Source organism: Perissodus microlepis, chromosome 7, assembly GCF_051167445.1.
Source record: "Perissodus microlepis isolate ML-2025 ecotype Zambia chromosome 7, ASM5116744v1, whole genome shotgun sequence".
In the NCBI taxonomy this organism is placed as follows: Eukaryota; Metazoa; Chordata; class Actinopteri; order Cichliformes; family Cichlidae; genus Perissodus; species Perissodus microlepis.
This window is the reverse complement of record NC_140467.1, coordinates 32940694-32966395: the sequence shown is the minus strand read 5'-3', so window position 1 is coordinate 32966395 and position 25702 is coordinate 32940694. Positions and strand designations below refer to the sequence as shown.

General features: G+C 39.5%; 1 protein-coding gene across 7 annotated transcripts in view; it reads right to left on the bottom strand.

The window, feature by feature from the left end:
* cacna1bb (calcium channel, voltage-dependent, N type, alpha 1B subunit, b) overlaps positions 1-25702 on the bottom strand; it is a 220527-nt gene that overhangs the window by 144715 nt on the left and 50110 nt on the right. For all 7 annotated transcript variants that reach the window (XM_084934715.1, XM_084934713.1, XM_084934717.1 and 4 more), the window contains exon 6: positions 487-578. In XM_084934715.1, the coding sequence (XP_084790841.1) occupies positions 487-578 (92 nt within the window). The remainder of the gene's footprint in view (positions 1-486; positions 579-25702) is intronic.

Genomic DNA, 25702 nt, shown 5'->3' with positions numbered 1-25702 from the left:
AAAGATGACCAAGAGTGTCGGGTAAAAAAGGTTAAAACACAAGAAAAAAAAGAAAGGAAAGAAAAAAGCTGGGAGCTGAGGAAACAGGCTGCCTACTGTGGCGCCATCGTGTCACATTGGTCACTTATTATAATAAGTGACCAATTTTAACTATTCATCTTGGGCTAACCATTATGTTTTTTCAAGTTGTATTTATCGTTAACTTCATCTATCACTCTCTACTTCTAAATGTAATGGCTACAGCAGAGTATTAGGCCCACATTAAGAAAAATATATATATTATTGATAATTTTGAGATTAAAATCCAAATTTCTAGGTCAAAGTGAAATATCTATTTTGGGAAAAAAGTTTAAATGTTGAGATTACAGTTGTTGTATCAAGACAAACTGCCACGGTTGGCATCACATTTTGACTGTTTTCACAAAATAGACTTTAATTTTGAAAGTTCAGCTTTACTGCTCTAAAACGCTACCTATATAAACTTACTGGGGATTCCTGACACCAGCTTCAGGGGTCTCAGCACTCTCACCGCTCGTAGCGTTCTCAGGTCAAAGTCTGAACCCACCGTGGCCAAGATTCTGTATGCAGATGCAAACAAAGACAAGAAATAAGCCCATTAAAAGTCAGAAATACATAAATGTATGCTTTTATCTACAAGGAATATACTCTAGAAAAGCTTAGTGAATTTTTTCAAGTGTGTGTGTGTATGTGTGTGCATCCTTGCTAGTGAACCACAGCTGCCAGCCCTCATTACAAGCTGTACACAGAACGAAAGACCTAAGTGCTCCAGTGAAACACACACATAAGAAACACATGCTGTAGGCTAAAGAGAGAGCACGAGTGAGTGCGAGAGAGAGAGGAAGATGAAAATAAGAATTACTGTAAAAACATATATGTGAATGTGAACAAAGATATTCCTTTGCATTTCCCACTTTGGACTGGTTCTCATAATAGTAGCATTTTATACAACGTGCCTCACTCACACACATACACGCTTTTGTACCAACGTACCAAAGAGCAACTTGGCGTTCAGTATCTTGCCCAAGAATTCGATGGCACACAGATTGCACCAGGGATCGCACCACCAAATTTTCAATTAGTATATGACCTGCTCTACATTATGAAATACAACCACCCCATAAAAATACCTTGCTAGACTTTATTTATCACTGAGTGCAGGACAGGCACCAAGATGAAGTAGACAGTTGCATGTTACCATCCACCTATGAATATGTTGCCATCTTTTTTTCTCTTTGTGTATATGTGTTCAATATAATATTTTGGGGAGACTGGCAGGTTGGTATTAGTCTAGCAGTGCAAACTTCAAGTATAAATGAAAGTAACTACTGAGTGAAAGGCAATTATCTCGATATCTGACATGTTTCCATTCAGTTGTTCAATGTGGGACTTTTTTTTTCAACACTAACCATACAAAAAATCTTCCTCTGTGACAGATACACTACAATGTGCCCCATTTAACTTTGAAATGAAACCCACACGTTTGCTTTGTTCATAAGAAAGAGTTATTTTTAACCACATTTGAGTATAATTAATATTTTTAACATCCCAAATGGGTGTGTTTTTTAAGTCTCTCAGTTAAGTACTGTTGGGAGCCACAGAGCAGCCCCAAAAACCTCAAGAGTGCAATAGCTTTTATGTTGAAGGCAGAATATACTCACGACTGAGGAAATCTTCTTCATGTAAGTGTGCAACATACTCACACACATGCACACACACATACACACACACACACACACACACACACACACACACACACACACACACACACACACACACACAGAAAGTGAGAGAGAGAGAGTAGCAGACAAGAAGAAAGGTCATTTATCACTCCCTGGTTACCAGTTGGCATGATAACAAATAAGGCAAATCTATGCTTTATGATATTCGCGTTATGGGTCAAAATCAGTCTGCTGGGATAAAGGTGACCGTCCTAGCGCTGTAGTATAGAATATATTATTTCATTTAAAAGGGCCATTTTATGATAAATTACAACTATTTCTCATTATCGGACTCTATCTGTGTAGCTTTGCATGATTCACAGCTCAAAATAATTCGAGTTTGCCTTATACTGGGTTTTAGTGCAGATTCAGCCAATTCAGGCCAACTTTCACCTAATTGGTTACCCTTTGCAACCAAAAGGTTTGAACAACAGGTGGTTGGGGCTTCTCTTGTGTGCCTGAGATTATAATATTATGAAGCTCTGCTGTTATTGAGGCCATACTGAGCCAAAAGTAGACAAAACACTGAGTGTTTAAAGCAGGGGTCTCAAACTTGTAGCCTGGGGGCCTATTGTGGCCCACGTCACCCCTACTTGATGTGAAGAAGTGGCCCATGAAGTTACTTTTTTTGTTAGGGAGGATTTGTTTGTTGTTGCGTGCAATGTTAAAATAAGTTCTTTAAAAAGCAAAACATTACGAGCAATATGAGCAGGAAGCACAAACACGTTGAGGGATTGGCTGTGTTTCTTCAGTGAGAGACTTATTTGTAAGGAAAACAATTTTCACTAGCAGTCAAAAACGAATGTGTACACTTATGTCTGCATTTTTATTTTGTTAAAAAGGAATAAAATTATAGCATGTCTGGCCAGAAAGAGAGTCCCAATTTGTTTATTTGGTAGTTCACCGAAAGGCTTCAGATAGTTTGCAGTTTTGTCTTGTTATATAAGATCTGAAATTTTAAAAAACAAACACAACTCTACTTTTTGGAAATATTTGTGGTTGTTTTCTTGTTTGTTTTTTTCATACTACCTGAACACTAAAGTGGCCTTCTAATGTGATGACAGTGCCAGCAGTGGTCCATAGCTCATTTAGGTTTGAGACGCCTGGTTTAAAGAGTTTTTGGCTTACAGGAAATACTTTTGTCCTTGTTTAATATGAGCGCCCACCAATGTAGCCATATATATGACAGAAAATAAGGAAGGGCATAGTAGTAATTGCACATTTTACGAACAGGCTTTGTTCAAATTCTATGCCTGGGACATATTCACAAATATTATCATTTACTTTTTCATATGCGGTACATTTTATTTATCATACTATAATTTCATCTTTCAGTTTCTTTTTTTTAAGTGACAAAAAAGGAAGCACAAAGTAAGAGATCACAGTTGAGGGATGAGTTAAAGATAACACAGTGGTGAGGACTGTGTAGGAATAGTGTAGCAAAAGCTTCTAAACACAACACAACAGGAACAGCCACACAACACCGCATGCATTCATAAGGTTGAAAAATACAACCTTATTTTGCCCAGATTTGGATGGTGTAACTAGTTTCTTCTGTGGCCCTCGGTATCCACTGTGCTTGCCATCTTAAAAAGCTTCAAAATCTGAAATATTTCTTCCTTATCTAGTGGAAGAAGATGAAATGCATTGTGTAAGCCCTTACGGCCACCCAAATAAGTAAAGGCCTAAAAAGCCATATATATGTGTATATATATGTGTAAGATTTGCTAATATTATGATTTGGTATCAGATCAGTTATTAGATGTTATGTGTGGTCCAATGGCTGTAACAATATATAATGGGGTAGTCCAAAAACAGAAACATACAGTGCACATGCTGTAACATAATCCTGACTCTGACAGCTCAGATTTCTCTTGCAACTCGTTCTAGTTCTTCAGTTTTCAGCACTTTAGTGAAGTCAGAATCATCTTTAGTCAACTCCCATTGCACTAATGACTGTCACACATCAAAGAGGAAGCCCAGGTGGAACAGTGTTTAGACCTAGATAAGATCAGGTTTTTAACTGTGACAAAAGAGGATTAAAATCCCACGTCTGAGCCGGGAAACAAGGATAACATTTAAATGAAGAAACAACCAAGGAGCGATTTACAGCAGCTGGTAACACATCTAAAAGCAGAGTCGACCCTAAGTTATGTATTAATACATTTTAATTTCCTGTGTGTTTAATGATAAACCAAAAGTTTCTTGATATTTGTTTGTAGTTTAAAATACTCCACAACAGGCCTGTCCGTGACTCCTACTACACCTAGCACTACCATTTCTGCGTGGTAACTACAAGCTCTGAAACCTGAAATGCTCCTTCATAACACCCAGAACCTCCAAGGGAAATGTTTGTCATTCACCCAACTGCAGAGAAAATATCAAGGCAAGGATTCCCAGACACTAATGTTCGCTTTCTTTGGTATTAACAGTCATAAATCTGAACTTCCACAGCCACTGACAGAGCTGCGTATGGACAAATGTATGCTCATTTATCCATTCATATTCTTAGTCACCTATCCAATTTAGGTTTGCAGAAGGAGAGAAGTGGGGTACACCTAGAACATGTCACTAGTCCACATCTCCACTAAAGTAAGAGAATGATGCTTCTCCCTGACTGCATGGGAAGGAGTTATACCTTTTTATAAAGTACAAGAGTTGATTTTTGCTGATTTTCAGCAATAATTTAAGGCTGGAAGTGCTACTGAGCACAATCTGTACATGCAAGAATTGTTTATTCAGCATATGTCACTGTGACCTGGAGAAATCATAGACTGTATAGAAGATGGGTGTAGCCTGTGTGTTATCACCAGCTGGTTAGCGTTACCCTCGAGCTAACCGTTTCTCCTGTCACTGTCGTGATGTTTTGATTCTGGATGTAATGAGTTAGAGCTGGATCTAAGTGCAGGCTCAGTAGCAGTTTTCTAATTGAGTTGCCCCCTCCTGGGAATTACAAAGCATGCACGTTGCACACTTTTCAGACCTGGAAGCTTCCTCTTTCCTACTGTCTATGAGAGCAACAGAATAAAAGGGCCTATGAAAACATGAATCACCCTCTGTGCTATTTTCTTTTTTAATCACAGTCAATACTTCACTTTGGTCTGTTGCAAACAGGTGTGTGTATGTGGGTGCACATTTCTTGTGAAGGATCTATCTGATGATTGTGTAGACAGACGGTCGGGCAGGGAGCAGGTTGACAAAGAAGAGTTTTAATATCACTTTATCATTTCCACAATATATCCATGCCGGCGCCAGACACCAGCACAGGATATGCAGAAGGTGATGCTATCGTCTGTCAGTCGCTTACACAGCGATATGCCACTTTCCTCCCTATTGTTAGACAGACGTACAAAAGTATGTTCATGCAGGAGCAGACTGATAAAGGAAAAAAAAGGACATGAGCATGAAAAAGCACAGAACACAAGAAGATTTCTACATAACTGCATACATTCAGATGAACACAATAAAGGTTCACTTCCTGTTTAGTTCATCAAATATACAGATGTGATTCAGCCTTTATGACTGGATTATGAATAGCACAGGAACTACTTCAACACTGAAGAAACAATGGCGGAAAAAATAGATAAGAGTGATTCATGCTGCCCATCAAAATCCGCAGAATGAAACTTTGCTTCATTTAGCTGTCCATTATTTTTTTTCTAAATGCAAAAAAAGAAAAAAGAAAAGAAAACAAAAGAAAAGAAAGGAAACTGTGTTATTGACAATCAAGTTCCCATCCTGATTAATTGACATGCTTTCAGAAGTGACTTAAACTTCCCTCCACACAGGGCGATGGCCAGACTTTCATAACCAAGAATGGAAAAGTGAAGTGGCTAATGATGAACATGGATGACGTTACTAGCAAAGAAAAAAGAAAAATTTCCTAACACTACATTAAATGTTAATTATAAGATCTTACCCAAATATAAGATCTAGAACTTATGTAATGTGAAAAATGCTCCTCAGAGTGACACAGTTGGCATCTATATATGCAACTCTATTGAGGTTTTAAGCCCTTTTTTTTTGTTCACTGCTGTGGTTTCACCGCAGCTACTTTCAGCATCTTCTGATTAAAGAATGAAGCCTCTGAGGTACTTGAAGCAGACACCGTCACCAGCACTGTGTCATATGCGCATGTTAGTGCTTTTTATGTACTATAGCCTTCGTGGATCTATTGAAAACAGGCAAAATTGTAATCGAGGGCTGAGTTGAATATTTGTGCTCTCTGTAATAAACTCTGTTTGTGTTTTCAAAGTGGAAAGATTTTTTTCCCCAAGGCTACAAAGAATGTTCAATATGAAGTCTGGAAGGGAAACACAGAGAACATTCGTGGATGTAGTGAAGTGGGAGATGGTTGGTGTGACAGAGGAAGACACTAGGGATAGGGTGACATTGGAGCAGATAGTCCTCTGTGGCAAACCCTATATGGAAGAACCAAAACAACAAGAAGATAAAATGTGCATTTTACCAATGTTTATGTCTTCTTCTCTAAGTCACAGACATTAAACTGTTACAACTTCGCTATTGAGAATATGATATGTCACATTATATTGATGCTCAAAGTTTAAAAAACAACTAAAGCCAAAACCAAGATTTTTTAGATTTAGATTGTCACACTTGGACTGATATGATTGCATCAGCATGTCTCTCTGCAACCCTGGTATGAATGAGTGAAAGAAAATGTATGCTGGCTGGATATTTCATGTGGATATCTTTTGTAATTATGAAGTTATGGAGGCTCAAAAATGCTGGATAATAAAAATCAACTGATTCTCAGGGCGTCAAGTGGAAGGCATGGTTGATTTTTTCATGCAGTGATCAACATATAGTATCAACTCCTCACTGCTCAATTGTATGTGTGTTGCATTTGTAGTGATGAGCTTGTAGCATAGATGCCAAACTGTTTTTTGATCCCTTAATAAATCAGTCATTTGGGTTGTCTAAGGAACTAAAGAACAATAAGCACGACTTGGCATTTGTCTTTGAAATTTGGTGGAGATCAAAGTAGTAGAATTACAGTCCTCAAGAAGGTGTTGGTTTGACCCAGCATCAAAGGAGCTTTTTACATTCTCGTGTATGCACATTACCCCCGTTAGCAGCTCTAAAACACCTCTGAAGTGCAATCATTACCGTTTTAATAACAGAAGCAAATTTACGTTTCCAAATGTGTAGCTATTCCTTTAAGGAAAGATACAAAAAACACAGAGGAGGACTCAGAACGATGCAGCTGAGAAAAAGAAGTGGGGGGAAAAATGGAGAAAAGCAGATTCCTGTGAGGCTGACTGATGTAGTTTAATTACTGCGACCCTGCCCAGCTGGGCGCCGGGGGCTGTGATTGAGTTTTTCACACATGCCGGTAAGAAGAGACGGAGCTCTCTGAGGACAGACAAGAGAACATGGTGCTGACAACCTGACTGAATAACTGCTGCCTGTCTGTGCGAGCAATACCAGCTGGTCACTGACTGTCTGCCTCACAGCCTGTCTCTGTTTGCTTCTCTGCCTCACAAGAAGCAAACAGTGAATCTTTTCCATGCAATGCCTGCTCGTTAGCGTGTGGCTGTATTCTCCTGGGTTAACGCATTAATCTTTACCGCAGTGCTACCACTGTGGGCAGTTCATATGGCCTCTGCGCATGGCCTTCAAAGCTTTCAGTACTAAAGAGATTCACAATAGTTTTAGCTCCTGTGGCAGGCATCTCCCGCTCCACTCAATATTGCAGTAAAGATGTAGATTGGTGTACTTTTTTTGTGGCTTACTACATCTGTGAGGTGAATGAGGGCAGCATGTTTTCAGAGCTCTGGTGGGAGGAGCCATAGATGTTGATCAAAATGGCACTCTGAACTGAGCCACAACTTTGCACTGGCACAAGAAAGGAAAAAAGATTTTTAAAACTTATTTTGGGGCAATTTTCAAGCAGTTTTTATTAGAAATACTACAAAGGCAGGTTTTATGTCCTTGTGACCATTGAAACTGATGCGCTCTCCAATTTCACTCAGTCAGGAACTTCAAAATAACTGCCTGCAGGCATTGCTAATTGGCTCTGAAGAACTGAGACTTGCTTCAGGCTTGTAAAAAGCCATTCTTTTCTCATTGCTTGGGATAAAACTATACTGATTACTGCACTTGATATAAGTGAACAAAAGCAGAGTAAAAACATTAACCCTCTCGAGGCAGGCGTTGCCGATTTGCAACAGTTAAAAACTAACAACCTGATTACCCCACGTACATATTTTATGAGGTTTTTTTACTCAGAAGTACCACTGCAGGACTTGGTTGTGCATTAGCAACTAAAAGTTTAATTTGAGCCTGAGAGGGTTAAGACAGATTAAAATGGTAAGCCTGTGGTTGATCCACAGGATGGGACAGAGGACAGTAGATCCACAGGTCGCTTGTGTCATGTAGAGGACCAGAAGGGTTTAAGGCAATAGTAGTTCACTGAAATACTCTGGAGAAAGACCATTCAAGGCCATTAATCCCAAATTTAATTTCTCGTGTCAGCATTTATTATCAGGACGTCTTCATTAAGTGTAGGAGTCACTGGTCTAATCACTAAAGTGCAGTAAGCATCACTCTGCTGTTTGCTTACTCTGATAAGTCAACGTCTATTTTCCCTTTTTTTTCTATGCAGACTTCTGTCAGCATCTGTTGGATTTACCATCAGACATTGGCAATTAATGATACGGTCTAGTAATGTGGAAATCCATCTTCCCCATTCTAATTAAATGTTTTTTACAGGTGTTTCTCCTTTCACCCCAACTGCCTCCCACTTTTGATTATCTGGTGAATATGCTGTTATTTTTCTCAGTAATAGGACAGCAGTTGTTTAAAAAGATAGTTATTTTTAAAAACTGATGAAGATCAAATCTGTTCTTCCTTGCTGGAACCCAACCAGGTGAATCAGTTTTACATTTGTTGTTGACCAAAATCTCTCTTTCGATCATCTTGGCTTAAGCTCAAATAAGCTGGTCTCAGTCTGCTGGGGCTTTATAACAACAGATAAAAGAAGAGCGCCGTTGCTAAAGGAATGCAGCACAGCAATTATTTTGACTGGCTTGTTTTATTTTCATAATGCGAATATAAAATTAGATTGAATTCAAAAGCCCTTACGGGTAGCATGAGGAACCAAATGAAACATGAGGAGCTACCTGCTTTGGTGACCCTGTGTGAATAAGGTAGTAAACAATAGTGGCAGTTTATAATTTCTAATAGATTAAGTGAAAGTAGCACAAATAATACCAAAGCAATACTTACAAGATGTGGCTTTTAAGATAGACTTGTCTAAATCAAACCACAATTTTCATGAAACTACAAACCTCGCTCACCATTGCTCTGCTTTATCAGTGACATTATGGCAAGACACTCTATAAAAAGTATCTCTGATATATCTGGTCTATTTCATTACAAGAGTACATGGACGTAATGGCACATGACCCAACATATGATGTAGAAAATGAACCTCATCATTAGCCACAGGCTTATTTCTTGCCAATTAGACCTCGTTTCTAACATCCCATCTAATAAGAAACGAGCCACCAATCATGAATCGGCCTACAGAGTGTCACATCCTGTTTGTGAACAAACATGTTTGTGTACGCGTGCGCGTTAGTGTGTGTGGTCGACCATATCGCCGTGACGTTATACGATGCGAGTGGACAGCTATGACAGTCAGGAGAGCAAGCATTTCCCACTATGCACATGGGGACAGAAGGGGGTACTCATGAACTCATCGCGGCTGTCAGAGCCACTTGCCATCAAACGAGGCTGCCGTGGTTCTAAATTAACACTGCATGTATGCGCAAACATGCACGCACACATACACACATGCAGGTTTCCTTCTTATTAGACTCATGAATAAATAAAGGCAGTCAACTAGCACAATAAACTATAGCTGCTGTCCTCAGGCTATAATGTAAATCATGACCATAGAATGAGCTCAAGTCTAAAAAATGCTTCTTCTATACATCATACGTAACTGAAAAAAGTTATATATCTCCATCAAGCAGTCATCAGATTCAAATAACATGGACATTTTTTTTCTCTAAAGTTGCAAGTTTAGAACTGAATGCTTATTGAATCATAGGGCGTACTTAGTTTTTCATACACTTTTTCTGCATTTTGGCTTGTTTTTTCCTTAAATATACATACCGTATTAGATACAGTGTAATATGGCATATGTTGCTGTTCATCTGAAGTTGCATTTGCCTAATTTTAAATCTAAGAACATAAGAAGAATTTTACCAACACTCCTGTCTTCCCTTGGTTTTGCCACATTTTTCCTGGTCTTTGGTGTTGCTGTTTTTGCCAAGGAAGCTCCTAAAATTTGTGTGACCCTGACCCTCAAACTATATATATTATTAGCAACAATTCAAGAACATGCAAAAGTAAAAGTTTAGTGGGTTATCCCTTATGTTACCCAAGTAACATGCAGGCCGGTCAGATGCTCAAACAATTACCTACAATCTTAGCTGTTGCAACGCACATTAAACAGCGAGACTTGAAAAGCATACAGAAATAAACCATGGTGGGACGAGCCATACATGCAACTCTTTGGATGTGTGCTATACAAAGATGGAAAGATTGGCATCGATTCAAGAGTCAGTAACAACCATAGTCAACAAGTGGCAAATGTTTTCATCAAAACTATCTGAGCTGGATAATTTGATGACATTGGTTGTGGGTTGTTGTCGCTGGATAGATGCACCATGATTCCAGTGTGTTTGGACTCTCTACAGAGTGCAACACTGGAAAACTAAAGCCTCTTTTCCACCATTACCTACTCAGATCCGCCTGACTTGACTTGGCTCAGCTTGACTCAGTTTTTTGGGTTTAGGTGGTAGTACCTGGTACCAGGTAATTTTTTAGCACTAGCTCAGCTGGGGTTCCAAGCAACCGGAGTCAATCTGAAAATGTGACGTCAACAGACTGCATCCCACTGATTGGCATTTAATGAGTCATAAGAGCGACTCCTTCACAAAAAGCAAAGCTGCCATTTTTGAAACCTGGCAACATGTGAAACAGCTACACAAAATCCAAAACAGTGGTCCCCGAGTCTGACAATCAGCCATAGACCAAAGAGAAGGTATACCATCGCCTCGGCGACCTCCATTGTCGTGTTGTGTTTGTGTTGCATTAAAAAAAAAAAAAAAAACGTCATGGGACTTTCGGCTGAGTTGCTATAACGACCCCACATACATTGAGGTGGAACTCAATTGTAATGGAAAACAAGCAAAACCAAGTAGAATCAAGCTGAGCTGAGCTGAGTAGGTAATAGTGGGAAAGAAGGACAAAACTACACAATTTACACAGCATAGTGTACGCAGTCGCCTCAATGTGTTTTATATTTTAAGGTAAAGACTATGATAACACTGAAAAAATTCCTGTAAGCAAGCACTTGGTGACAGTGAGAAGAAAAAATTCCCTTTAAAAGGAAGAAACCTCCATCAGAACCAGGCTCAGGGAGGGGCAGCCATCTGCCGCGACCAGTTGGGGGAGAGGAGAGGAAGACACAGCTTTATGACTTAACATCTCTTATCAGGAACAAACCAAACACACAAGTGTGGATTTTAAAAATAACAACAGGATTACAAAGCTCTACAGTAAATGTGTGTTCATTTTAGTAGTTGTGCATGGCTCGGGTGGAGGCGTGAGATGCGTTTTTGAGCCAAAGGTTAAAGTCCCACCTGAGTAAACATAAACTCCAGAGCAAAAGGAGAAGGCGCTCCCCCTTTAACCTCCCCTCCTCCTCCACTCTTCTTTTCCTCCTACATCTGAGAGTTGATTAACCCCAGTAATGAAGCCTGAGTTGTCAAATCTTAAACACAGGTTGTTCCCCAGTCTCACGCCAAGATAACTTAAAGTGAAATCAAAACTGAGACTTGTGTGTTTTTGCACACGTGGTATCGGTGCTTGAAGTGACAGAAGCAGACAGAAAATGGAGTTAAAGGAAGAAAGGCAAAGAAAGGCTGTTGCAGTGGTTTGCACAGTGTTTGGGGTTTGGGAGTCCCTTTGGCTCAGCTATGTGTCTCTCCTATCCTATTTTCTCTGTCAGTGCTTCATGGCCGCCTAACCAGAACCTCACCTGACGATTAAAGATCATAGAAAGCAGCACTGCAAAGCCTCGATATGCAATACAATGTTCTTAAGGGAACTAATGGGTCCTGACATTGATTTAAATTTTTCTTTGACACATACTACCCACTTAAACATCGGTACAGACCAATCGCCTCTCTTCACACACACACACACAAACACACACACACACACACACACACACACAGCAATGTCATAACAAATGTAAGCTGGTTTTCAGATAGATTTTCAGAGACCTGACCCAAAAGGGAACCAATTCAAGAAGAGGCTGACCTTCGCGGACCCAAATAGAGAGATCACGCCAACACTGCTGGCAATATGAGTCACCACCAGTTGATGTGCAGCTGTGGTTAAGCATAGCAGTATATCTTTGATATCCTGCTTTCTAAGTTCACTGTCTGTCAGAAAAAAAAATCATAAATGATTCTCCAGTGATAGAGAGTCAGCTTTGATCGCCTGAGATTATTACACATTTTGACACAAAGACATGCTCAGGTTGTATTTGACCTCGTTAGACTGAATATAGTTTGGACCAGACCCAAGTCAATTCGCTAAGTGGACTTATAAAGACTCCATTTAGGGGATGTGTTATGGTAGGAAGGGGTACGGGTGTCATCCAGAAAAGCAGTGCTAGTGCAATGTAGAGGGTGTAGAGAATAGATCACTTCCCCAATATTTGATAACCAAATGAAAGCTGTTACGTGGCGTTTTAACCATTAGTAGCACCATATTATTAATGTTTTCATCCTTTTATCTGGGTTTAAAGGTTTTGGTCCTCTACACAATGCTTGTACTGTTTGGACCACCTTTTATTTTGATTCAACAAGGCATTGGATTTTGGTCAATACTGACATAACAGCAATACTCGGTGCAGATTTGTCAGTTGCACATTCATGAAGCAAATCGCTTGTTTCACCACATCCCAAAGGTGCTCTGCTAAGATCATTTGAGTGCAGTGAACTAATTTTCATGTTCAAGATGCCAGTTTGAAACAGTTTGAGCTTTGTGAGAGGGTGTGTTATTCTGCCAGAAGATCGGTAGGGCATGACCACACAATGACCTCAAACAAAGATCCCAGTAGATTAGCAATTTCAGCTGCTCTACCACATATCAAACTTTGTGTGTATTTTTATACAAAGTATAACTTCAAAAAAAACCATTGCATTTTACTCAGTAGGACTTGAAACTAGCAACTGAGAATATGAGTTTGTCAAGAAAGATTTACTGAGATGAAGAAAGAATATGGACAAGTTTCAGTCAGACTATTGTCAAAACAGACTTCTTTTGGCAGCTAGAGATCTCACTCCTCCATTGAGCATTTTATGAATTCAGTTGTAAGCCATTTTTGCATTTGGCTTAGCTTCTCAAATCTGGAAACTAGATCTGCTTTTTATTAGTGCCCTATGTTTTACAGCAGGAATTGTAGCAACAAAGGCAAAGAGGCAGAAGATTGCCAGCAAATAAATGATGATACAAATAGTTGAAGTTTTAAAAAGAATAGTTTTATAAGCAGGAAAACATTCAGCATATTTAAAGACCTTCAATACTGTAATGCTTTGATGCTGTGTGTAAACAGAAAAGCCCTCAGCGTACCTTCAGACATGAATTGACAGATTGTAAGCTGCAAAAGCAAAGCATTTTATATCATGTTGATATGTCCATATGTGTGAGCAGATTTTTTACACATTCAGCAGTTACAGAGGAAGATTAGCCTATTATTAATCTCTACAAAGTCCTAAGAGAAATATCGGCCACTTAGACTGTTCAATGCCGCACAAAGTTCAGCAGATAGTTACAAGCTGTATCTACTTAAAAACAATGCAATGAGAGCAAACAGTAAAGGTACGCATGAGACAAATAAACCTTCAGCCGAAATTCTCCATGACATTAAAGCTTAGGAGATTTCCATATTCAGGTGAAAGCTTTGTAAAATAGAAACACTGGTAAAATGTATACCAGTTGTGTTTTTGTTGGGTGTGTTTGTCTCTCAGTACAACAAATGGGAGACGAAGGAGATGCTCACAGCTGCAAAAATACAAAGGAGTTTGAAAGATCATTGAAAACAAACAAAAGCTTGTTAAACACATCTTGAAGACCTATTTTCTCAGTATGCTGCTGGATTCCAGTGTCACATGTTAATTTAATAAGTCCCGGATCACGTAGTATTAGCACGGGAATGGAACATGGCTTTAGACCCTCTTTACTTTTATGCCTGCTTAAATGGATCAGGGTGTGCTTGCAAAAGTCAATACAGAGTCCAGGTGTTCCAATAAAAGCACCTCAGATCTGATAACCCATCATCACATATCAGCTCCAAACAGGAGACAGATGTGTACCAGAAGAAGAAGGAGAAGGAGGGTAAAAAAGACGCAGGTGTGAGTATGTTGTGCTGTTTTTAAATCTGGCATTCTACAAAGACAAAGGAAACTGCACCCAGACCTTCAACAACTATTCACTACTGTTAGCAGAACATCAACATTTTGGAGCATTTGCAAAGACAGCATGCTAACACAAAGATAGGTAGACAATTCAAATGCTACTGTATATCGATCTATTTATGTTTTTAATCATATTTTATTTACTTTTTCCTCTTTGCTTTGACATGTGACTTGAATGAGCTGGAACTCATAATGTGCTTTAGCCACATTGTAAATATGCAAACAAGCATTTAGTGAAACTGTCTTTATAAGTTTCCTCTTTCTAAACGTCTACATGTAATTTTATGATCGCACTCATATGATGCTTTTAGGGGAAATGTGTCTTCAAATGGGCAACGCGCAGTACAAGTGTAACAGGAGTACATTGTTCATGTAATCTTTCCACTGAATAAAGTCAGTATTTTCCAGTAAAGTAGCTGTTGTTAGAGAGGATATTTCCCACAAGGACAGCAAGATGTACTCTGATTTATGTCTATGATTTATGGGATTTATGCCTGTGTCGCTGTCAACTCGAGCCGATTTCTTTCTGGAAAGCTGCACGCACATGAAAGAGCAAGCATTCAATGCATCGACAATTATTCTATATATTTCCCAACTCAAAGTACATCACTTGGATTGAAGCCTGAAGGGTATTGAAATTGGACTTCCATATGAAATAACATTTTCTGTCTGACTCTTCTGTTTCATCTTCATGGGGTTTTTCCAAAGTGCTTACCAAGAAGCTAATAAAGAGCAACACAGAGAAGAGAACAGCAGACTCGAAGAAATAAAGAAACATTAATAACCAGAAAGATTAATATAAGCCAGACAGTAAATATATTGCCTGAAATATTAGAAAGAATTTGTTTATTGCAGGAAGAAGCAGGTCTGCAAGAAATTATCTGTAAATATTGTTTCATTTCTTTTCCAACTGCAACTCTAGACTAACACAAAACTTTTCTTAAAGACTGAGTTTTTCCCTCAAGGTCTCATAGTATCTATCACATATAAACATACAATCATCAGCAACAACATTAACACCACTGAGAGCAAAAAAGTGAACGATTATAGTCCAATGCTGGGAAACCGAACGCATCCTCATCCGTGCCATTTTATCAGATTCTGCCTGTTTCTTACTGTTACACCTACCATGGAAACATTGGCTGCCAACAAATAAAAATTTCAGTTCAGAGACCTACAAAGTCCCCGTAAGGAATTTTAACCGGCGCCGTTGGCACAGGCTGGTCACAGTAGATCATGGTTTGCGTCCCATTTGGACCTCTGTTTTTTACACTTTGTTTTACACTTTTTTTTCGCACTTGATGATTTGTTTTGTTTTCACTCACAGTGTAGTTTTGCTTTCAGCTGCTGGTTAAACTTCAGGACTAAAAGTTGCTTGGTCAGGCTGAGGGAGAAGATAAAATATACCCTACACAACAACAATCCTGACACACTACGGCACGTGGGCAGCTTAGACAAAGCTGCCTTACTTGGATTGAGAATGTGCTGTGAATGTGACAGTTAAGGGACTTTGTGAAAGCAGCATCCTCCTCCCAGGAAGACAATAATTCCCAAAAGCATAAAAATTTCTGTGATAGGCTCAATAAATCCAACAGAGCTAACACCCTGCCTTTAAATTCAGCTGATATAAATCAAATTGAGCACCTGTGGGATGTACCGAAGTACACGTGATCAAGCTAACAAGCGACCCATAGCCCACAAGGCCAGAGCTAAGGTAGAGAAACTTCTACTGATGAAAAAATGTGTTTTACTCTGTTATTGTCTTGATTCAGCAGTAAACCCAATGCATTTTTTAAGTGGCATTGTTTTCATTATCACTGACCCTGTATGTGTGATAAACTATAATTTACACGACAGAGTTTATTACCATTAATATTTGCCCTATTCTTTGAAATAATGCTAATTCAATTAATATATTATAAACAGATTATGAATCACTGCTACTGTTTTTTTTTCTGATTGTCCTATTGATTTGTATATATGCAGACCCATTTTTCTGTTTAATTTCTTTCTCTGCCTAATTTGTTTTTTTCCCTCCCTTCCCCTGCCCCAGAGGCAGTTTCATCATTTCAGTAATTATCATCTGCCTCAGCAAAATATCACTGACCAGGATGCTTAAATTCCACAATACCTCCTCGCATTACAGCCAAAAGCATTAGCTGAAATACCCATAATGTGAATGTTGGTTTGTTTTGAACACCTCTTGCCATTTTAACCACCTCAGTGTGAACCCACTGCCCTTTATTTTTTATGTCCTTGTTGTCACAGATTTTTGTGTTGCTGGTGAAAAGAAACTCTGAGCCTGTCGACATGCTAACAGCCACGCTGTCATTCACAGGACTCTAATCAGTGGGGAGATCTGTCGTTCTTGGAAGAAAAACTCCCTAATGTGCAGCCACCACTTGCTGAATTTGGATCACTGTCAGAATCTGTCAGAAACAGATTCCCTGGCTCTCATTCCTTGCAAACATACACTAGATGACAGCACTGCAGGAAAAAAAAACTGCATCATATCATAAAACAAATATATTTTTTACTCATATCTGTCAGGTTCACCTCAAAGACAAATAGTGAATTTTTAATAATGTGGTCCTTTAGTCATGCAGCTGGCAGAGTGAGCAACAATTTAACCACAAACAAAGCCTGACAACATTAGTCAAAAGAACAGTTAAACCCCAGCAATATTTTAGCAGAACAGCTGCAGGCTGCAGATATTAACAGAAAAATATGGCGATAAACATCTTCTTCATTTGGGTCTGATCATTAGGGGTCACCACGGAGGATCATCTGCCTCCATCTCACTCTATCTCTAGCATCCTCTACTGTATTACCAGCCTCCTTCACGTCCTCCTTCACTATATCCATCTTCTTCTTTTCCTCCTGTCTGACAGCTTCATACTCAACACCCTTTGTCCGATATATCCGCTTTCCCTCCTCTGCACATGTCCAAACCATCTAAGTCTTGCCTGTCTAACTCTAACTTGTCCCTCTGATGTACTCATTTCTAAACTTGTCTATCCAGAATGTTTCATCTAAAACTCTGCCACCTCCAGCTCTGCCTCCTGTCTCTAAATCATACATCATAGCAGGTCTCACTACCATCTTGTGAACCTTCTCTTTCCCTCTTGCTACTATCCTTCTGTCACAAATCACTCCTGACATTCCTCTCCACCCACTCCAACCTGCTTGCACTCTCTGCTTCACCACCATCTGTTGCTTTGGAAGGCTGACCCTAGGTATTTAAATTCATTCACCTTCACTACTTCTGCTACTTCTACCTTTGCACCTTTCTTCCTCTCTGAGTATATGTTTGCTTCTCACTTTCAGTCCTCTTCTCTCCAGTGCATACCTCGTCATCTCCAGGCTCTCAGTCTTCTTTCACTACAGATCACAGTGTCATCAGTGTCCAGGGAGACTCCTGCCTGACCTATCCATCACCATCGATAACAAGAAGGGGCTCAGAGCTGATCCCTAATGTAAACCCATCCCATGCAGGGTAGAAGTGCACAATATGGTGCCAGAGCCCCACAAAATTACCTCCAGTAGGCCACTGGTGTGAATGTCTTCATGTGAGTTCATGAGGGTGGCCTGAAGGCCAGACATCCTCTAGTACACCCTGCGCTCTCTGGAGCCCGACTGGCATTTGCCATAGAATACCAGAATTAGCAGATCCACTCCTGGCACCCTGTGCTTTTCACAGATAATAGGAGGTTCACCCTGAGCACACAGGACAGATGTGAAAGAGTCTGGAGAAGCTGTGGAGAATGTTATGCTGCCTGTAACATTGTTCAGCATGACCAGTTTGGTGGTGGGTCAGTGATGGTCTGGGGAGGCATATCCATGGAGGAATGCGCAGTCCTCTACAGGTTAAGCATTAGGTATCAGGATGAAATCCTTGGAGTAGTTCCTGGGTTCCTCCAGGTGCACGACAATGCCCAGCCTCATGTGGCATGAGCATGTAGGCAGTTCCTGGAGGATGAAGGAATTAATACAATTGACTGGACCACACGTGCATCTGACCTAAATCCAGTAAAACACCATCCATCGTCTTGTTAGCAGCAGGCTCCAATATTGTCAGGCATACATACAAGTATGTGGGAGCCATAGAAACTGGGAACCATTTTGACTGCTGCAGTGAAATTTCAAAGTGGACTAGCCTGCTACATAATTTTTTTCACATTGTTTTTTGCATTAACGGTCTTATCTTATGATAATATTACTAAGTTCATAGGTGCATATGTTTGTGTCTCTGATATGCTTTGGTGTTTAGAAACTTAAATATTATTGTATGTAAAATTTCAGCTGAGTGTATGTTTCATGGGTTTGTCATGGAAACATCAGCAGTAATACCCCTTCCCAACATTTGACATAAACATGTCAGAGCTTTGTGCATTTGGACAAGCAACCTCAAACAACCTTTATTTTGATGCCTGCTCTGTTTTATACCATGGCTCCAGGGTGCAGGACTGCATCTGCAGGATGTCAGAAAGCAACACGATTTGCCTAAAGTTGTTGTCACAATCCTAAAATGCCACATTTGCAGCCTTACACACGTAAAATTAACCAACATTATTTTTGTTGCTATATGCAGTTCTTGATTTCATGAAGAATCTTGATTGAACATAACCTGAACATAATGTCTGATAATAACTGCAGGTTTCAATATTCTCTTTAGCTAAACACGTTGTGCTAATGCAAAATAGATTAAAGTTTGATTGCTTGGGAAGGAAACTATCTAATGATTGTTTTCTCAATATGAAATGACAAACACAGTGATGGATGGGCAAGTCGCTGTAATAATCACATTTTCATTAGAATTAAATGAGCACCAATAGGAGCTCCTGCACATTTCATGTGAAATAATTTTTTAAAAGCTCAGCATGACATTTAGCTATCATACGGCCCTAAAAAGGTGTAAAGGTACCAATGAGTATAAAACATACTTCTGAACCGTAAAAATTCCACTAAAAATCAAACCCCAGCCTCTTTTTTTTTTTAATTGTTCCAATTTTTCTGTCCTAAATTTGAATGGATTATTATTTATAGTGCATTAAATTTACATAGGAGAATTTCCTACCATTGTAGTAGTTAATCAGCCAAAAAAAAACAAAAAAACAAAGTTAATTATAAAATTATGCATTTGATAGTTTCAAGCTGTGTTTTAGCAAATGCCTAGCAACAGTTTGTTGTAATGTGTGACTTAGTCAGTCAAGAGATCCAAGCCAGCCTTCATTTGGGATCCTATCTTTGCACATTAACAGCTCAGAAGTTCGTTTACTGATCAGCTTTGCTTATAGTCACCAGAAAGCCTCAGAAATTCATGTTTCCAGATGATGATGGAGGCATTCGGTCTCAATGGGATGTGACTGAGAAAAGAGAATTAAGTGGAGCGAAGCTAAATGAGATCTGCCGTGCTGCAGGCGCCTGGGGATTTTATGGGTGACAGAGAATCTAATCTATGCAAATCAATTTACTCCCTGCTGACAAATTTGAGTTTTAAGCAAATACAATGACTGGTGTATTTTGGCCGAGTGCAGCAAATATAAACGTAATAAGAGCAAAAAGAACATTTATTAGTTATTTTGTTAAACAGGACATTTTCGCTCATCATTACAGCATCACTAACACCACATCCATCAAATCAAGCCATCCGGTCCCAGGCTGCTTCTGCACAAAACTTCCACTGCATCTACTTTACTGGCATTAACTAAATCTGTCTGGCTGTGACTGTGTGAACAGCTCATCTGTTAACTACATCATTCATTTACAGTAACATCACTGAGAACAAACAGTGAGTCGTCCTTTGGTACAGGAAATGGACCGGACACGCAGAGCCAAGAATGCGTCCTGTTCCTCTTCTATCTGTCTCTAATCTGTTTACGTGCTTTGAACTTCTGATTTCATGCCTCACTTCTGTCAGGGTGTTAATTTTAATAAACATCTATAATTCACTGCCAGAAGAAAAAGATCAAACTTTAAACAATCGCAGAAAATCGTTTTAGAACAACAGTTGCTACTGTGACGTGTTTTTAAGTGAAGTCAGAAAAAGATGAAAATATGTTATCATGTATGATGTTTATCTTGTATTGCTTAAATTTAACCTGTGAGGTTTAAATAAATAATCTGCATGAAAGATTTTTATGGCAGCTGGTGGTGGCAGAAAATCATTTTCTCAGTGCACTGTTGGGTCCGGTATGAAGGCACATTAGAGACACAAATTGGGGGGGGGCGGTCTGTGTTAATGTTAAATAAAGCGTAAATTTTTCAAGATTACACCTAACTTACCATTGAGATAGACAGGAAGAGTTGACTTCATTCTCAGAATTTATTATACTCAAAAGTATTTTTTTTTTAAAGTGTGATTTTCATCTATCTAAATAGCATCTAAATAGCATTTGCCAAAAAATGAGCCAAAGGCATGTCTCTATAAGATTGAATTGTTATAAATCTGGTAACGCCAAAACTTAACAGTAGCTTAAAGCTAATTAGACAGAAGATATGAACAAATCCCCTGGGTCTAAGTCCTTGAAGTCATTCACCACGTTATCCATGGTTGTCACTCTTTGAGTGTGACAATATCAACACATGCTTAAAACTGAGCCAGTTCTAGTTTTATAGAAATCATGTCAAGCAGCACAGACCAAGTGAGAAGGGCAGGAAGTCAGATACAGGAATAGCATGTGGAATCTGGGAATTTTTCAGAATAAAATACCCAGTGCAAATAACAGACTGATTCTAAAATGCTCTGAGTGTGATTTGAAGCTGTGGTAATGATGCCTATGGTGGAGAGTCACAGACACAGACACAGAAAGCAAAAATAAAAACCTTACGCAAAACATAAAGGTTTTAAAACTGTCAGATATGCTAGCACTACTCCTCCAATCTCACACTGAAGTCTTTGTAGAGCTTTAAAATGGAAACATAACCTGTCATTGACAAATACTGACACATCTGCTTCCCCATAGACTTCCTGCAATGGGCACCTTGTGTGAAACTGCTCCCTCCAAAATGTACTTGGCAAGGCAAAGCAGTAGGAATTACATGTTATAAATACTGCAAATATACATAGTCAGAGAAATTAGTGCTAATATGCACATTCACAATACCTACAGTACATGTAATCAAAGAACACATTTAAAAATCACACACATAGTGTGTTAGATTATGAGGGCATTAACACCTCACCTCCCTTTGTACACAAAAATATACTCGGCTAAATAAACTTATGGATACAGGTAATAGCTAATCAATGTTGAAAATGAACCCATGCAGCGAGTTCTGTTCTGAACACCAACACTCATGAATCACTTTGTCTATACAAGGCTATTACTGAGCTATTAACTACGCCGTAATCAGCCTGCAACTCATTCGTAATGAGAAGATAAATCACAGGAATTCGAGCCAGTGACGGAGGCAGTGGAAGACAGAACAGAGCTACAATTGATACTTACACACTCTGCTTTTGGAAACAACACGTTTTTGAATGAGCGCATCAACCACACGTGCACAAAGATGACCTTTTCCCAAGCCTAACGCTCCATCCCTTCTTTACACTTCATGTCTCTCTATTATGTCGGAGAACTGGAGCTGAAGAAAAAGCGGGAAGCCTCGACACAGAGCTGAGCTGCTTAATGTGGAGCTGCCACACTAACACAACGTGTGGACGGCCGGAGTGAATGTCGAAAGACCAGCGAGAGACAGACGGCACTGACACTGCGTGCAATGTGTCCTCTTATTACCCTCCCAATGCGCTCTTCCTAACAAAATAACAATAAATTGAGAATACAAATAAAACACAAAGGAGCTCGAGGACCCAATTAAAAAAAGAAAGCAAATTAGGGTGTTAATTACAAATAATTTTTACTTTGAATAAGCTCCACTTCCTCCGACTCCGACTACCTCACCGACAGACCACAGTACGTCAGGCTGAAGGACATCACGTCGGACACTGTGGTCAGCAGCACAGGAGCACCACAGGGAACTGTGCTGTCCCCTCTTCTCTTCACCCTGTACACCTCTGACTTCTGCTACAACTCTGAATTATGCCATATTCAGAAGTTTGCAGACGACACGGCCATCATGGGGTGTATCTGGGATGATCAGGAAGAGGAGTACAGAAGTCTGGTGAGGAACTTTGTCGCATGGAGTCACACAAACCACCTGCAACTCAACACCTCAAAGACTAAGGAACTGGTTGTGGACTTCGGGAGGTCCAGAGAAGGTCCACTGCCGGTTCAGATAGAGGGGGAGGAGGTGGAGGTGGTCAACAAGTACAAGTACCTCGGGCTGTGGGTGGACAATAAACTGGACTGGTCATGCAACACAGAGCACCTGTATAAAAAAACCCAAAGCCGACTGTACTTCCTCAGGAGGCTGAGGTCTTTTAACATCTGCAGGAAGCTCCTGAGGATGTTTTACCAGTCAGTGGTTGCTGGAGTACTTTTCTATGCTGTGGTGTGCTGGGGGAGCAGCACAGCAAAGAAGGACTCATCCAGGCTGGAGAAACTGATCAGGAAGGCTGGCTCTGTGGTCGGCATGAAGCTGGACACTCTGGTGACAGTGGCAGAGAAAGGGACACTAAAAAAAACTGCTGGACATTATGAACAATGCTGGGCATCCTCTGCACACGGCCATTAACAACCAGAAGAGTCTGTTCAGTGACAGGTTGCTTCTCCCCAAGACAAGAACCAACAGACTTAAAAACTCCTTTGTCCCACACGCCATCAAACTGTTTAACTCCTCTCTGGAGGGGAGAGGGAGGGGAAACAGGAGGACAAAGGAGGGGGGAACAACTAAGCTGTAGTGCCTCTTCACCTCACTGTGCAATTACCTTTTGTGCAATACTTTTGTTAATAGTCAATGGTGCAATAGACTCCATACTTGAAATGTGCAATTCACTTGTATTTTTATTTTTATTCCTATTTATTCTATTTATCCCCTTCGTATATTTTATTTATATATGTCTCTATATGTCTATATCTCTATATGTCTATGTGTGTGTGTGTGTGTGTGTGTGTATATAATATTCTGTAACTGTAACTTCTGTCGGTGCTGTGCTTTTGGAAACAGAATTTCCCAGAGGAACCCACCCGAGGGATTAATAAAGTTCTATCTTATCTTATCTTATCACTTATCAGTATGCTTTGAATTAAAGTAAATCTGTCATTTGTATTATTACAACAGTGGATGCTCATATTAAACACGCAAAGTTTCAGATAACAAGGTTAGTGCATTGTTTCACACATAATTAAGCTGTATTTATTTAGTAGATTTCTAAAAAGAAATTTAACAAACATTTTAAAAAGGAGCAATAATCAGCTCCTTCTTCAGGGAAAACCCTCCAACTCAACAGTCTTAGGTAGCAAACACTCAATTTCTGGCATTTTTTTTTTTTAATTTTTGGCTGTGTTTAAACCCACCTGCTGTTCAAACCTTTTGTTTACACGGGGCAGCCAATGAGAAGAAAGCTTACCAAACAGAAAATTAATCATTTCGCAGTAACAAGCTTATAGCATGAGACTATGTTAAAAGTCAAGATCACATGTCATCATTTATCATGTTCATTGGTTGTCAGGAAAGGTTGACAAAGACAGTGACAGGAACAAATGAGAGGTGTGTGCTGCTAAAAAGAGACACCTTTCAATGTTGATAAAAACACTTAACTCCAAAGTATTCTGGTTGGTCTATGAACTTAGTGTGCAGTTGGCTGCCTCACCTATCAAAGTAAGAGGTAGGAATAATCTGCATTTGTTTTTTCTAGTTGTCAATAATCAGGGCTTACATAGATAAATGTGATCACCTTTTGGCTGTTGGAGTGAAAAAGTTTACAACTTGTCTCCACAGGTGGCCACTTTATTTTAATTAATGCAAATCTACACAAGCTGCGTGTAGTTTTCATGCTCCTTACATGTATATGTAGGCTGTAAGTCTTGTGCACTGCTTTCTGAACACTACTGATGTTATGTCTATGCTACGCTAACCTTCTGCAGGATGTGTAATTATGGTTTCTGCACAGCCTAAAGTGCACAACTCCTCATTTTTCCCTTTTTTCAAACTGTGCCATGTTCCCTTTGTCTCTAACTGTACAAAAAAGTTGCCTAATGTAGCTGTAAAGTTATATTATTGCCCAAATGTGTTAGATAGTTAAATAAAGGGGACATTTGTTTGGCCTCAGGAATCGTTTGCAGGCTTTACTCTCATCTGTTATGCTGTTATGTTATTCTCTTGGCTGGTGGCAACATGTTTGGCCACTTTAATTTAATCATCCAGTTGCACAGAGTTTACTTCAGAATGTATTTAGTTCTCTTTTGAACAATTTACAGTGTCACAATTGTACAGTGCTTTAATAAGGTAATGAGAAAGTATGCTTTCCAGCTTTCTGGCAAATTTGATTCTCTAACAAGGGAAGCTGCGTACACATCTGAGCCTTCCGAACATTCCCACTTTTGAGGCCATGAAAACAGGGGTGCTCTTCTTAAGAACATAAACATGATGCTATTTGAAAGCACCTTAACTCCAGTACTTTCAGTTTCCCATAAGTGGAGTCCAGTATGGACTCATCTTATGGACTGGTAAAGAGAACAAGATGCACCTGAACATCACCACCGCAAAGAATCTGACTGCTTTTGTGAGTGTAGTGTGTTAAGCTGAAAGTCTGTAGGTTACAAAATCAAGACAAGTGTATCAATATCCACACATTAAGATTTACTTAAAAGATGTGCGCATTAATATTGTTGTTCAGAAACCTGCAATTTAGTGCAAGAGGAGGAGAAAAATCACAAAGACAAAGCTGAACAATACATCTAAACAGAGAAACAATCAGATATGTGATAGAAATTCAGAAGAATGGACCAAATCAATCAGCTGGACCTGTTTACCAACTGCTTCTGTGGCTGAGGGCCAGCGTGAGTGTTTGTTTCAGTCTATTTGCCAGGCTGCCCGTCACGCTGTTTGAAAACATCCTCAGTCACAAAATTTGAATACGTTCACATGTAAGAGTTTTGTATTATCACAAGGAAAAGGTGAAGGAAAAGGAAAAGAATACAGCTTGTGAACAATGAACCTCCTTTATGTACCTGGAAGTGAGATCTCAAAATTCACAGCGATGTGTAGCCTATTATTGTGCCGTTGTCAATATATGTCAGAATCGTTCCAGCACATTTTTTCACACTTCACAATTTTCTTTTTCTTATTTCCGTACTGGAATTGTTGCCTGATTACTCCGCAGAGCTGACTACCAAACAGGCAGCTTTTGTGTTGCATCAAAATTACTTTCTGTTGTTCACCAGCTTCACGGTTATACATGTTATGGTTTGAAGCATGCTGCTCTAGAAACAAGAAAAGGTCATCTCTCAAAATAAAACATAATAATAACTCCATAAAAACTGAATTCCCACAAATAAAACTGTCCACTTGATCATGCGCCCGATTAAGTAA